Source organism: Callorhinchus milii, unplaced genomic scaffold (assembly GCF_018977255.1).
Source record: "Callorhinchus milii isolate IMCB2004 unplaced genomic scaffold, IMCB_Cmil_1.0 Scaffold24, whole genome shotgun sequence".
NCBI lineage: Eukaryota > Metazoa > Chordata > Chondrichthyes > Chimaeriformes > Callorhinchidae > Callorhinchus > Callorhinchus milii.
In genome coordinates this window covers 3,840,421-3,854,814 of record NW_024704765.1, presented here as the reverse complement: position 1 = coordinate 3,854,814, position 14,394 = coordinate 3,840,421, and the positions used below count along the sequence as shown (strand labels likewise).

Below are 14,394 nucleotides of genomic sequence, written 5' to 3'. Positions count from 1 at the left end.
TTTGCTGTCTTGATGGGAGTTGGGTGAAATGGTATTTCTATTGAGGGCTTGCACTATTACAGTAAGCGACTTGTGACTAGGTGATACAGCTCCTCACACGACAGAACATTAATGTGATTCTGTTCTGTTCAGATTTCTTCCTTTTGTGGGATTGACGCAACTGCAATCCTCCCCCTGCACCGACTCCCCAACCTGCAGACCGTATACACGCTTGATGCAGTCATCTCAAAGGTGCAGGTGTCTCTGGATGAATACTTCTCCAAAGTGGTGTCAGAAAGTGATAGTCACAAAACGGCTGAGATCACAAAGAACCTGCTTCCAGCCACGTTGCAGCTGATCGACACTTATGCAGCATTCGCCAGGTACCATTGGGGGGGAAACCATTTGAGGCGCAAACGCTTATTGTTTACATTCTCAGCAGAGACTGGTTGACTAATCATCTGAATGCTGCACTCAGTTGGATGATTAATGGAGGATAATGTTATGGCATCTTTCTCCTTTTATATCTCCACAAAATATAGTTAATTCACTTTACAGTATATTCTGTGAAACGCTTTGAGACATGATAAGGCGCTATATCAAATGCAAGGATTATATATATCATATATTATATATTCCCCTCCCCCAGCGTTGTTATTTACATTTATGTGGATTTGAACTCTTGTCAAAGTGACATTTAATTGTCGGGGTCACAAGACTTTTTGTGAGCTCTGTTGTGTGCAGCATGGCCAGGCTTAACCTCAGTCGTTGTAGTGTTATTCCTCAGAATAGGTCTGATGGCTTTTGAGGAAGAGTCTGTTCTCACTTGTTGTCTTGCGTATCCTGAATGGTGTGATTAGGTCCTACCTGCTGAGGAGCCTGTGTGAGGAAGGTTCCACTGAGAGTCCCACTGAGGAGAAGCTGCAGGGCTTTGCTGCCGTGCTTGCCGTGGCCTCCAGTCGCTGCAAGAGCAACTCTGTTGGTAAGAGCTGACATTTAATGGAGGGTTGTGACCAGTTGATTGTGTGCCTTAGACAACTTGTTGTTTACTAGCAGCAAGAACAATAGAGAAATGTGTGAAATGTGAAGATAGCGGTGCTGTTGTGTCCTCGCTGGGTGGGGCGACCACTTCTACAGCTGCCTAATGAACATGACACTCGTATCAGTATCTCTGGGCTGTTTCTCCAGTGTTGGTGACAACTGTTATATCTTTCTGTATCGATGGCTGGGCCGTTGATCAACAATATTATTATTGTGGCCTTAGGCTGCCCAGTGCTGGGACCAGATGGCCAAGCTCTGGGTATACATTGCTATGGCTGTGTTGTGGCCCTGGTGTCTGCTGGCTGCCTCTCGTGACTGGCCTTTTCTGCTGGTATATGGCTGTGCTCATTGTTGTGATCTGCTTGTGTTTACAGCCCAGCTGGTGGTACAGAACCTGCCCACAGCAGTGCAGACCCTGTGTGACTCCTGGAACAACATCCACACCAACGAGTTCCCCAACATCGGATCTTGGGTAAGTGACAACTTGTTCATGTCATTTACAACTGGTTTTATTTTGGAATAACAAGGGCAGCTGTCTCTCTCCTCTTGGGCCCTGTTTCTGTTCATTTAGTTAACAGGTCTGGCCTCCTCCTCGTCGCGTGAGTCCTCTGCTCCACCCTCGGCGGCCGTGCCTTCGGACACTGTGCCCTGAGGCTCTGGAACTCCCTTCCTCACTCCCTTCGCCTCGCTCCCTCCCTTCTTATTTTCAGGTCTCTGCTGAAGACCTTTCTTTTGGACTGCGTCTTTCGTCACCTTCCTCCCCCTCCCCCTGGTTTGGTCCCGGGATCCGTTACTGTGAAGCGCTCTGAGACGCCATCCGGTGTGGAGGGCGCTATATAAATCCAAGTTGTTGTTGTTGTTGCACTGTTTCATTATTGTATTCAAGTAACCCTGGAGTTAATTCAATCTGAGGCCAGTTTGAAGCCTTTTACGTATTTTTTTCAAATTAAAATGAATCTTGTAAAATAGCTTTTAGTTTTTAAAAAAAAGGGTAACTGCCACACAGCCACAGCACACTGTATGTTCTTGCTTCATGTCAATTTGTGTATTTGTCTCCGGCAGCGAAATGCGTTTGCAAATGACACGATTCCCGCAGAGAGCTACATCAGTGCCATTCAAGCCGCTCACCTGGGCACCTTGTGCAGTCAGAGCCTGCCCCTCGCTGCCTCCCTCAAACACATCCTGCTCTCCTTGGTCCGGCTCAGCGGTGACCTCATTGTGTAAGTCACTCAATAACATTTGAGCTAATGCAACTTACGACTGTGGAGTCCTGTAGCTAAGTGGTGAGGGCACCAGCCTGGCAAGCGAGAGGAGCTGGGTTGGATTTCCAGGCAGGGCAATTGGCTGCCATGTATCGCCCACAAAATATACAATCAATTCACTTTAACGTATATTCTGTGAAGCGCTTTGAGATTATTATTATTATCGGGTTGAGGCTTTCCCTCTCTTATTGGCCGGGTGCTGTGAGTGTATCTGAACCTCTTAGCCAGATTAAGACCGGAATTAATTTCTTCCGATCTTCAGACTTGTGGTTTTGTTGACGGAGACATTTAATATCTCACCATCGAATGGTAGAAACATACGTCACAGCAGGAGACCATTTATCAGTGTTAGTCATCCATCCTAATCCCTACTCTTTTCTCATGCCTTCTAATACCCTTCCTCTGCATGTGGTTGTCCATTAGGAGGTACATGAATGGCCTTTAATGGGGCATTCTGTACTGCGTGGCTGGGATCAGAAGCCCCGGGGCTCACTGCTGTTGTGCACGGCCCTTTCAATAATGTATTAGTTCTCTTCAATTCCTTTCTGATATCCATGCCTCGTTTGGGCTCCCTATAGCCCAGCCCACTTTATGGGATTGTTTTTCTTATTCTTATTCCAGGGTCTGTCTCTGTCACGTCAACACCTACGCATAGACACTTGTTCTTCAACGCGGCTTTTGTTCCCGCTCTTCATTGTTCTCTTACCATCTCTCTGTTTCCTCCTCTCTCTCCCATAGTCTCTGGAAGCTTTTGTGAGGAACTGCCCCTGTAAACAAAATGTTTGGTTATTGCATTGTCCGTTCCCTCCACTCAGCAGGCCTGGCCCCGCCCCACCACACCATCGGAGGTCGCGCCTTCAGCCTCTCTGCCCCCACCCTTTGTAACTCAATCTCACATCTCAAGACCCTACTCTTCAACAGCACCTTCGGACAACCTCCAACACCCCTACCTTCCACCCCTGCCTGAGCCCAACCCAACCTCCCCCCGCCTCCCTGCTTGGGTCCAAATCTCTGACTGTCCAGTGCCTTGGGACGTTCTCCTGATGTGAAAGGCCCTATATAAATATTGTACTGTTCATTTGTGCCCAATTTTGTTCCAGTTGGTGTCCAGATGAACAGAACCATCCACAGCTGATCCGCACGTTGCTGCCGCTGCTTCTGGAGACGAGCACGGAGAACGTGTCTGAAATCAGCTCCACCTCATTGGAGCGGATCCTGGGCCCTGCAGAGTCCGACGAGTTTCTTTCCTGTGTCTACGAGCGACTCATTACCAGCTGCTATAACATCATCGCTAAGCACTCCAGCTCACACAGGTAAATAAATACACACTCTGCCGCATACAGGTAAATACACATTCTGGTTCATACAGGGAACCACTGGCAAAGCCATCACTAATGAAGCACTTTAACATTCTAAAATATTCATAGTAAAGAACTATTTCTGTATTTACAGTGTAAGTATTTTTGTATGTCACCGTGAGATTAATCAGTGGACTTACTGGACAGTCCTGATTCCTGCAAATTTAGTTGTGAAGCGTGGTGCCAGATCAGTGCTGGTTTGGGGGGAGGTTGAGAGGCTGTGACTGCTGCAGGAGGAATGCACCAGGTTTTACTGTTTGTGAGCAGCAGCACAGTACCAGGGCCTCTATAGGGCTTGCAATTCTGAATCCCAAGATTTTGGTATACCTCAAATCCCGGGATCTCGAGATGCTAAATTTTACCCCATCCAGGATGTCTGTGGTCATTCTCCACACAGCACCTTGGACTCGGGTGCAGCAGTGGCTGCAGGAGAAGGGCACGGAGAGTAGGTTGCCCGGATGTTTACAGGCCGGTTCATCCTCATGGAGCAGCCAAGCAGGGAACCCACTCTGGCTCGGCTCCTGATATTTATACAAGAGAATCCTGGGATTTTGGGATCAGAATTAGCACATGAGATCCTGAGATTGGAATTCCCAGGATTGCACCCCCCTCCTAGCCACAGCCTCTCCATTTATATTGGATCTGATCCAGTAACTCTAAGGAATCGCTTCACTGCTATTTTGTGAAGCTTGCAGTTGTGAAATATGTAAAAAAAAAAACAAGATTATAGGGCCGGGGGGGGGGGGGGGGGGGGGGGGGGGGGGGGGGGGGGGGGGGGGGGGGTTTGCTGAAGGTTCATGTGGAAAGGTAAAACATGTAAAGTGAATGACTATTTGTAGCAATTGAAAAAAACAGTTAAGAATATTTTTTTTTTTTTTTTTTTTTTTTATTTTTTTTTAATATTTTTAAAGGATTTAAATAATACTCTGGTGAATTTATACTCAGACTTTATGGATGTTTCTGCCTGAAGCCCTGTGTGTTGGGAAAATGTTATGGGAGTGTGTGTGTGAGAATGGCAGTGCTTCACCCAGTGTCTGATGTACTCCCACAGCGGGCTTGACGAGGCCATCCTGGAGGAGTGTTTGCAGTATTTGGAGAAGCAGCTGGAGAGCAGCCAAGCTCGCAAAGCCATGGAGGAGTTCTTCTCTGATCGGTAGGTGAGACGCTGATTGTGTGGTTAGTCTCCGCGGTGCTGTGTTGTGTGATTCTAGTTCATAAAAGACCCAGGAACAGAGGGAACCAGAGACCACTATCTTTCTTTGTGATTCTTGTTTATTCTTTTAACATACTCAATTATCTGTTAGTAAACCTATGTGACTGTGTGTAGTTACTCGGCTGTGGCTGACTGACTGGACAGTCTGTTGGGACGTCCTCCCGATGTGAAAGGCGCTTTACACGTGTAATGTGCTGATGGCATTTTCTCTCTTGGTTGCAGGGGGGAGCTAGTCCAGATCATGATGGCGACAGCCAATGAGAACCTTTCAGCTAAATTCTGTAACCGAGTGTTGAAGTTTTTTACCAAACTTTTCCAGCTGGGTGAGTAGCCACATGTTTCCGTCATGTTACTGCGATGTATGACGGGCATCAGGGGGCGCTGTGTTGGGGTGGGAGGGTGCGCTCTGTCAAGGTGGGAGAGGAGTGTTGTGTGGGGGATGGGGGCAGTTGAGGGAGGGTGACTGTGTTGGTGGGAGGGGGGTTGTCGGCTGTTATCCCTCAGAGCTGTAGGGTAGTTTAGAAGAAACAGGACGATAACAAAAACGAGGCTACTGAGCAGTTTGAATATTTTTCCTGTGCTGCAAATGAAACAATAGAAATTTGCAGCACAGAAGGAGAAGGTGGCCATTCAGCCCATTCCTGTCTGACTAGCAATGGTAAAAGCTGTGAGTGCTGAAATGCACTTCAGTGTAGAGACTCAAGCCTACAAACTGACTCTTGTTGCAGCGGAGAAAAGCCCAAACCCAAGTCTCCTGAGATTATGTGGCTCGTTTAGCCAGCTCACCGGTGTAGAACACGGGCGCTTAAACGCCTGGCTCACAAGGATGACCCACGCTCCTCCCAAAGACTCCGATCAGCTGGATGTGGTGCAGGACAACAGGCAACTGCTGCAGATCCTGACTGCCTGCATTGTGCGAGAGAACAGGTTTGTGAGCCGGCAGCTGGGAATCTTTAAGGGTGTCCGTGGGGGAGTAATAATAAATTGGTCACCCAATTTCACGACTGTTTGTGGGACGCTGCTGCGCACAATTGGCTGCCACGTTTGCCCCACAAAATATACAGTCACTACACTTCGCAGTAAATTCTGTGAAGCGCTTTGAGACGTCCTGAAGATGTGAAAAGATGCTATATCAAATGCCAGGATTATTATTATTATTGTTGTGAAAAGAGGAATTCTTTGCAATTTTAGAAAAAAATTTAAGAAGGACATTGTGTTTTCCGACAGTCGATGTATGTTTTATACGAGAGCAAGAATTTCCTCCAATTACTTCCTGGATCTCTCAATCATAAGTTGCTGATTGAATCTACGACTGTTTGTGGGACGCTGCTGTGCGCAATTGGCTGCCGCGTTTTGCCCTCAAGATATCCAGTCAATTCACTTTACAATATCGTCTGTGAAGCGCTTTGAGACGTCTCAAAGACATGATAAGGCGCTATATTCAACTGCAAGGATTATTATTATTACCGCTGCCGGTGACCGACTTTATGTTTGAGAATTGCAAAGTTCTGAGCTGCAAGTGTGAGGCCATCCTAATCATCTGTTCTTCTCTCCTCTTCAGCCAAGTCGGAGAAGGAGTCTGCACCGTGTTACTGAACACACTTATCCCTATGGCAACAGACATGTTAGCTAACGGTGACGGAACAGGCTTCCCGGAATTGATGGTTGTCATGGCAACACTGGCCAGCTCTGGTCAAGGCGCTGGGCACCTTCAGCTTCACCGGGCAGCCGTGGACTGGCTCTGCAAATGGTGAGTGTGCGAGTGGCCGCCAACCAATTACAGTGTGTGGGCGCTGTGGGTCGCTGCCCTTCATGGGGGCTGCTATATTGGCAGGCAGGCCTTCAGCCTCTCTGCCCCCGCCCTCTGGAACTCCCAAGAAGTTGTTGTTGAACCGCAGAAAGAGGGGTTGGTGTTCTCTGGTGGGTGCAGATTATTTCCAAATGTTTTGAGAACTTCGGATGTTGGTTTATCCCCAATCTCTTGAAGGCTTTACATTACATTTATTTACTTTAGTTTTAGTTAATTTAGTTAATTTTTACACTTGAAGAGTCTTTTGATTGTAACATTGGTTTCTGTTCCTCAGTAAGAAGTACCTCTCCCAGAAGAATGTGCTGGAGAAGGTGGGTGCCAACGTGACACAGGGCAAGGTGAGTGAAGACCGAGGTGGATAGAGGTTTGCTAGGTCAGGGTATCAAGGGATATGGAGCAACGGCGGGTAATTGGAGTTGAGGTACAGATCAGCCATGATCTTATGCATGGCGGGACAGGCTCGAGGGGCTGAATGATATTACTCCTGCTCCTATGTTCCCTGAGAGGGGAATCCTGGGGTAGGCACATGGGATATGCCATGTGGCTCGTTCTTAAACCCAGCTCCCTTTTCAGAACCCATTAATTCACCCATAAAATACACAGTCACTACACTTTACAGTATTTTGTGTGAAGGGCTTTGAGACGTCTCAACAACGTGATAAGTCGCGGTGTCAAATGCAAGGATTATTATTCTTATAATAATTTATCTCATGTTCACTTCTCTGTGATTGTTGATTGTTACCGAGGGAACAATGTCAGGTTTCACTCTGCCTTGCAGCACGTGGGAATGCTAGACTGCACCTGCCACATCATGACCTATCTTGCTGACGTAATGAACGCCCTGAGACTGAGTACTGGCCAGGGATCCACACACCTACTGGTGGATGGGGAGGAACGAGCGATTGAGGTGGATTCAGACTGGGTGGAGGATCTGGCTGTGGAAGAGGAAGACTCCCAGGCTGAGGATTCGGTCAGTATGTTTAGCCCACAAAATATGAGACATCTCGAGGACATGATCAGGCGCTATATCAAATGCAAGGATTATTTATTATTTTCATTATAAGCATCACTTTGTTTTTTTACATACGTAAACCAAAACGGTGGATGTCACTGGATTTTCAGTCCAGTGACATCCACGGTTGTTGTTGCTAACACACTGTAATGAGTGCAACTGTGTTTGCTCCTAGGATGAAGACTCCTTGTGCAACAAGCTCTGTACATTCACCATTACACAGAAGGAATTCATGAACCAGCACTGGTGAGCACAGCATTTCATTCTGTAGTTTGAAGTGAACTCCGTTGTCATCTGTCAGGATAGCCCTATAGCAAAAACCTCACGCCCTTCCATCATCATCGTCCCAATTCGCTCGATGTCTCAGATATTAATCCTAGCAAATTCAAGGATTGTTATTAAACTGATTATTTTTCCCTTGTTGAGAATCTGAATGTGTTTCAGGTATCACTGTCACACGTGTAAAATGGTTGACGGGGTTGGCGTTTGCACCATTTGTGCTAAAGTCTGTCACAAGGACCATGAGATTTCTTACGCCAAGTATGGATCGTTCTTCTGTGATTGTGGGGCAAAGGAAGACGGCACTTGTCAGGTATGTGACATCCCGATCAGCCAGACTGCACAAGTAACGGCCACGTTGGCTTCCGCAGCTCTATGGACAGCCGGACTTCGCTGGAGACTTGCTTTGCTGTGACTGATGTCAGCATCTGTTGGCCCTACAGCCCAATCAGCTCAATTTTACTAATTTGCGTATTAGCATACATTTTTTAAATCTATTTTGTAGACGTGTTTCTGACATGAGTGAGGAGTGTTTATGGCAAGGCAGCAGACATTGTGTAGAATTAAGAATTTATAATCAAATTCTAGCTTCTTAAAAAGAAACAATTTAACATGAATAATAATTTAACCAATTAATAAAAAAAATTGGTCACTCAATCCACAACTGCTTGTGGGACACTGCTACGTGCAATTGGCTGCTGTGTTTCGCACACAAAATATACAGCCAAAATATACACATTACACTTTATTCTGTGAAGCGCTTTGAGACATCTCGAAGGCGTGATAAGGCGCTATATCAAATGCAAGGATTATTATTGTATGAATAATGTTCATCCATGCAACATGGAGAAACCTGCACTGTAAGTTCCAGGAGAGGAGACTCCAGACGCCCTTGTGTTTCGGAGCCGCTCTGGGACTCTACCCTGCGTGAGGGGCACTATAATAAATGTAAGTTGTTGTTGTGTAGAGTTGAAGGGACATTGCATTGTTGTTCTCTGTCTTGTAGGCGTTAGTGAAACGCAGCCCGAGCAGTGGGATCAGCTCCACGATGAAGGAATCCTCGGCTTTCCAGAGCGAGCCTCGCGTGCCCGAGAGCGCGCTGCGGAACCAGAGCACCTCTCCTGCCGACAAGGCCAAGACCATCGGCAGCGACGGCAAGATTTGTGACGATGACAAACCCAAAAAAAGCACCATGTGTAAGCAGATCGAGGGCTGCAGGGAGGAACTGCAGAGTCAAGTGGTGAGTCAATGAATTGCGTCCTCCCGACATGTGGAATTGTAATTTTGTATTGTATATCCATCCCCGTCACTGAGCACTCAGTGAGAGTTCCCTATTTGTAGTGTTGCTGTTCTGTATGTTTGTGTCTCTTCTTGCTCTCCGACCAATTGTGCTCTTGTTGTTTTGTTCTTCCTCTCCCAGTCTGGTTCCTCCACTGCTGGCTTAGTCATTGATATGCTGAACTTCCTGATGGACGCGATTCAGACAAACTTCCAGCAGGCATCCGCCGTTGGCAGCAGCAGTCGAGCACAGCAAGCGCTTAACAACCTGCACACGATGGAGAAGGCGGTGGAAATGACCGACCAACTGATGGTACGTCCTGGGAAGTAATGTTAAAGGGTTAGAAAATCTTTGGTAAAGTACAGCCATTGAAGTTACAAGTACTTGCAAGCGTAGTTCTAACGTGCGGATTAATGCTTCACGTTATTGCTCGTCTTCTGATATTCTAGGAGCCGGACGCGTCCACCCTGTGTGTCACTGTGCTGCGGCAATAGCCTGCAGTGCTGTGCGTCCGGCTAAAACAAAGTATGTCATTGTGAAAATTCACAGCTAGCAGCGCTTTACAGTTAATGTGCAGGACGAGGAGTACAACAGCAACTCAATAATTGCCACATTTAGAACTCTTGTGCACTTTTTTTTGTACAGGGTTTTTTTTTACAAAATCTGGGTCAATTCAAATGAACTTATTTTATTGGGTCTGGTTCTCTGATCTTTTGATTACTGAGTTGATCTTAGTTGCTCTGTAACATTTAACTGAACGTGTTTGCTTATGTAGGTTCCAACGCTGGGCTCCCAGGAGGGGGCCTTTGAGAACGTTAGAATGAACTACAGCGGAGACCAAGGGCAGACAATCCGCCAGCTGATCAGCGCCCACGTGCTGCGCAGGGTCGCCATGTGTGTCCTCTCCTCACCCCACGGGCGGCGGCAGCACCTGGCTGTGAGCCACGAGAAAGGAAAGGTGTGTTTCAGCCCGTCATGTTCGTGATACAGAATGAGCAGCAATTTAGAAGATTGTACGACTATCTTATCAGTGAATTATGACTTTCCTGTTTTCTTGTTGCAGATCACAGTGCTACAACTCTCGGCATTACTGAAACAGGCCGACTCCAGCAAACGCAAACTAACCCTGACTCGGCTAGCTTCTGCACCCGTTCCCTTCACTGTCCTGAGTCTGACCGGGAACCCTTGCAATGAGGATTATCTCGCTGTGTGTGGTCTCAAGGTAAGGCCTCGTTTCCTGCCAATTGTTTTGAGCTGGGCTCACGGGAGTGACTCTGTGACTAACCTCGGTCTCGGAGTTATACAGAGGCCTTGCCAGTAGCACTTGCTGAGAAGTGTAGGCAAACTGGGCTCAGCTGTGGTGTGCCTGTTACATGGGAGGTACTGTTACAAGGAACAGATCCCAACTTTACTCGTTGCCTCCAAACACAACATGCTGGGTGGGAGATGATCATTATCTCCATGTGCATTGCTCTTCCTCCAGCTGAACGTGAAATGGTCAACATAAAGTGCGTGAAGATAGTCGGGTTAATATCCCTCCACTCGGGGTGCGTAGTTTGTGCTCTCCCATGTTTAAACCAGCTCCTGCCCTGATGCCAAAGTTAGTCCTTGACAGACTTATGGGCCTTGCTAATGTACCCGTGTGTCTCTCCCTAGGACTGTCACGTCCTCACGTTCAGCAGCTCAGGGTCTGTCTCTGATCACCTGGTCCTTCATCCGCAACTTGCCACTGGTAACTTCATTATTAAAGCAATCTGGCTGCCGGGTTCCCAGACAGAACTTGCCATCATCACCGCAGACTTTGTTAAGGTAAATTCAGTAGAAGAATGTAGTGTTTTGTTCGGTTTCGAAACTCCATTGCAACCAAAGCTGTACAAAGAGTTTTGAGGCTCGGTGTCAGACTCCGTCACCATGAAGCGCTCCGGGACGCTAACTCATGTAGAGGGTGTTATATAAGTATAAGTTGTTGTTGTTGAGGCTAACCCATTAATGTGAAAATTGTCTCAGTTTATAGTTTAGGTAAACGTAATGAGTATTGTTGTTACCTGAAGAATATCAGTGCTGAGGAGAAATTTTGACACTTTCAGTCTCTTGCATCCAGCGGGAAACTCACTGCAATTTCTTGCCCATCCCTGCTCACCTGCCAGTGACCATGTCAGGACCTTGGCCACCACTGTAACACTTTGTGTGCTGATGTATTAAATGTTCTTTGATCCCTGGTGTTCGAGCTTATGATTCACACATTTCACTTGTGTAAAAGTCACTGTGAAAATTCTAACGTTAGATTCAACTTCTTTAAAAGTGCAAATGTAGGAATTACCTCAGAACAGTTTTAGCAGATACAACAGTTTACATTTGTTCAGCGCCTTTCATGTCAGGAAGACGTCCCAAGGCGCTGGACAATCAGGGATCCGCACTCGAGCTGGTGGTTGGGATCAGGAGGGGTGCAGGGCAAGGAAGGTTAGGGGTAGGAGGGTGACCACAGTTACACAAGATACAAAGCCATTTGTAATATTCCTCCGATTTTATGCCCCGCTCCTTTAGGTGTACGATCTCTCAGCTGATGCCCTCAGTCCCATGTACTATTTCCTCTTGCCGAGCTCGAAGATTCGTGACACCACGTTCCTGTTCAATGAAGAAGGGAAGAGCATCATTGTGATCATGTCCTCGGCTGGTTACATCTACACCCAAGTGATGGAGGAAGCGAGCAGTGCCCAGCACGGACCCTTCTATGTAACTAATGTCCTGGAGATCACACACGAGGACCTGAAGGTCTGTGAGATACGGGTTGTCCCTATTAGCAGGTGTTTTGTTTCCTGCTCTGAATGCTGTTCATGATGAACTAATGTCATCATTCTTCATGAATAATCAAATGACGGTTCTCTCTCTCTCTCTCTCTCTCTACAGGACAGTAATGGCCAGGTGGCCGGCGGTGGGGTTTCGGTGTATTACTCACACGTGCTGCAGATGCTGTTTTTTAGTTACAGTCAGGGCAAGTCTTTCGCTGCCATGCTGAGTCGCAGCACACTCGAGGTGCAACGTCTCTTCCCAATCAACCTGAAAAGGTAAATGGCACAGAGCGAGAGTAATTACACAAATGGCAGAGAGAGTGAGAGTTAACGACACAAACAGCAGAGAGAGAGAGAGTAACTACACAAAACGGCAGAGAGAGAGTAATGACACAGCAGAGAGAGAGAGAGTAACAACACAAATGGCAGAGAGGGAGGGAGAGTAACGGCACAAATGGCAGGGAGAGAGAGAGAGAGTAACGACACAAACGGCAGAGAGAGAGTAATGACACAAACAGCCTTTCTGCCCCACTTTCTGGAACACCATCACGGAGTCCCTTTGCCCCGCCGCTTCCCTCATCTCCTTCGAGGTCCATCTCAAGACCTTTCTCTTTGACAACGCCTTCAATCATCTTCCCACCCCTGTTCCCCTTGGCCCCTTCCGAACCCCCAGCCCAGGTACAAACCCTCATCAATCCAGCACCTCCTGATGTGAAAGGCACGACAAATGCAATTTGTTGTTTGTTATTGAATCACTCAGTGGGAAAGAATGTACTACAGCATGACTGAGCCACAGTCATGGAAATAGTACTTGGGAGCTTGCAGGATTAAACATGTTGCTTGTTGTGAAGGCTGCTGCTGTCTGGCTGTGCATTGTTGCCGGTGCATGTATGTTCATGGTGATGATTGCATTCCCGTAGTTCTAACGGAGGCAGTGGGAAAGCCGTGCCTGCTCTGTGCCAGTGGTCAGAGGTGATGAACCATCCTGGTCTGGTCTGCTGTGTCCAACAGACCACTGGAATCCCACTCGTCATCATGGTCAAGCCAGATACCTTCCTGATCCAGGAGATCAAAACACTGCCAGCCAAAGCCAAGGTCAGTGTCTTTCTTGGGAACATAAAGATTCAACATTGTGGGAAACGTATTCATTCTCCATCAGTGATTTAACCCTGAATGCCTTCAGTGCAGAAAGCATCACAGTATAAATAATAAAAATTTGGTCACTCTATCCATAACTGTTTGTCGGACACTGCTATGCGCCGGGTTTTGACCACAAAATACACAGTCACTGCACTTTGCAATATATTCAATGAAGCGCTTTGAGACATTTCAAAGACGTGATAAAGCACAAGATTAAATGCAAGGATTATTAAGTAATATAACAGGAACTGGGTAGGTAGATGGATTTTGTTTGCTAATTCCCATGTTATTTCTCTTTGCATGTTTCAGATCCAGGACATGGTGGCAATCCGTCACACAGCCAGCAATGATCAGCAGAGAACAACCATGATCTTACTGTGCGAGGACGGCAGCCTTCGCATCTACATGGCAAACGTGGAGAACACGTCCTACTGGCTCCAGCCGTCACTGCAGCCCAGCAGCGTCATCAGCATCCTGAAGCCAGTCCGCAAGCGCAAAGCTGCAGCCACCAGTAAGCAGGACGCAAGGGGACCTTCACTAACTAACGCTGCCTCCGTGCTAATGCACCACATATTGTTAACACTGATTGGGGGTTCAGCGCCCAGTATGTGTTTTCTCTGCCCTGCTCTTACATGTCTGTTAGCCAATTCTTGTGTTTTTAAGTTGGGTTTTAAGATGGTTAATGGTAAGCAATGCCTTACTCAGATCTCAGCCTGTTTCGTCTCTTCTGTTCATAGCAACACGCACTTCCAGTCAGGTCACGTTTCCAATTGATTTCTTTGAACACAACCAACAATTGACTGACGTTGAATTTGGGGGCAACGACCTGCTCCAGGTGTACAACATGCAGCAGATCAAACACCGGCTCAACTCCACTGGCATGTACGTGGCCAGCACCAAGGTACATACACGCCCTGAGGTGCCTGTCGCTCCTGTGGTTCAATCCTGACACTTGACAGTGTTATGTTTCTGAAATGGTCTGTTGGTGATCACTGTACTACAGGGTGTCAGAGAGTGAATTGCTGCTTTGGTTGTGTAATGCTAATAATATATTGCAGGCATTGCTATTCAAATGGGAAGCATGTTTATAGGAAGTTTTTCCTGTGGCTTATTAGGCTGATGAATTGAGTAGTTTGCGGAGCTGTAAGATTTATGGTTCAGCTTATTGGGATAATGGTGCTGTTTTCTTTTGGCTGCGCTTGGCATTGAGCTCCTTGATCAAAGATTCCTGG

At 47.0% G+C, this 14,394-nt stretch overlaps 1 protein-coding gene across 1 annotated transcript in view; it reads left to right on the top strand.

Annotated features, from left to right (window-relative positions):
* Positions 1–14,394, top strand: part of ubr4 (ubiquitin protein ligase E3 component n-recognin 4) — a 69,746-nt gene that overhangs the window by 13,975 nt on the left and 41,377 nt on the right. The window contains 23 exon segments of the mRNA XM_042343778.1: positions 133–362; positions 840–961; positions 1,395–1,492; positions 2,083–2,240; positions 3,383–3,595; positions 4,692–4,793; positions 5,076–5,176; positions 5,582–5,780; positions 6,415–6,603; positions 6,938–7,001; positions 7,442–7,633; positions 7,851–7,921; positions 8,120–8,267; positions 8,961–9,194; positions 9,375–9,545; positions 10,009–10,191; positions 10,297–10,455; positions 10,890–11,042; positions 11,778–12,005; positions 12,141–12,298; positions 12,943–13,117; positions 13,472–13,673; positions 13,900–14,063. Of these exon segments, the coding sequence (XP_042199712.1) occupies positions 133–362; positions 840–961; positions 1,395–1,492; positions 2,083–2,240; positions 3,383–3,595; positions 4,692–4,793; positions 5,076–5,176; positions 5,582–5,780; positions 6,415–6,603; positions 6,938–7,001; positions 7,442–7,633; positions 7,851–7,921; positions 8,120–8,267; positions 8,961–9,194; positions 9,375–9,545; positions 10,009–10,191; positions 10,297–10,455; positions 10,890–11,042; positions 11,778–12,005; positions 12,141–12,298; positions 12,943–13,117; positions 13,472–13,673; positions 13,900–14,063 (3,714 nt within the window).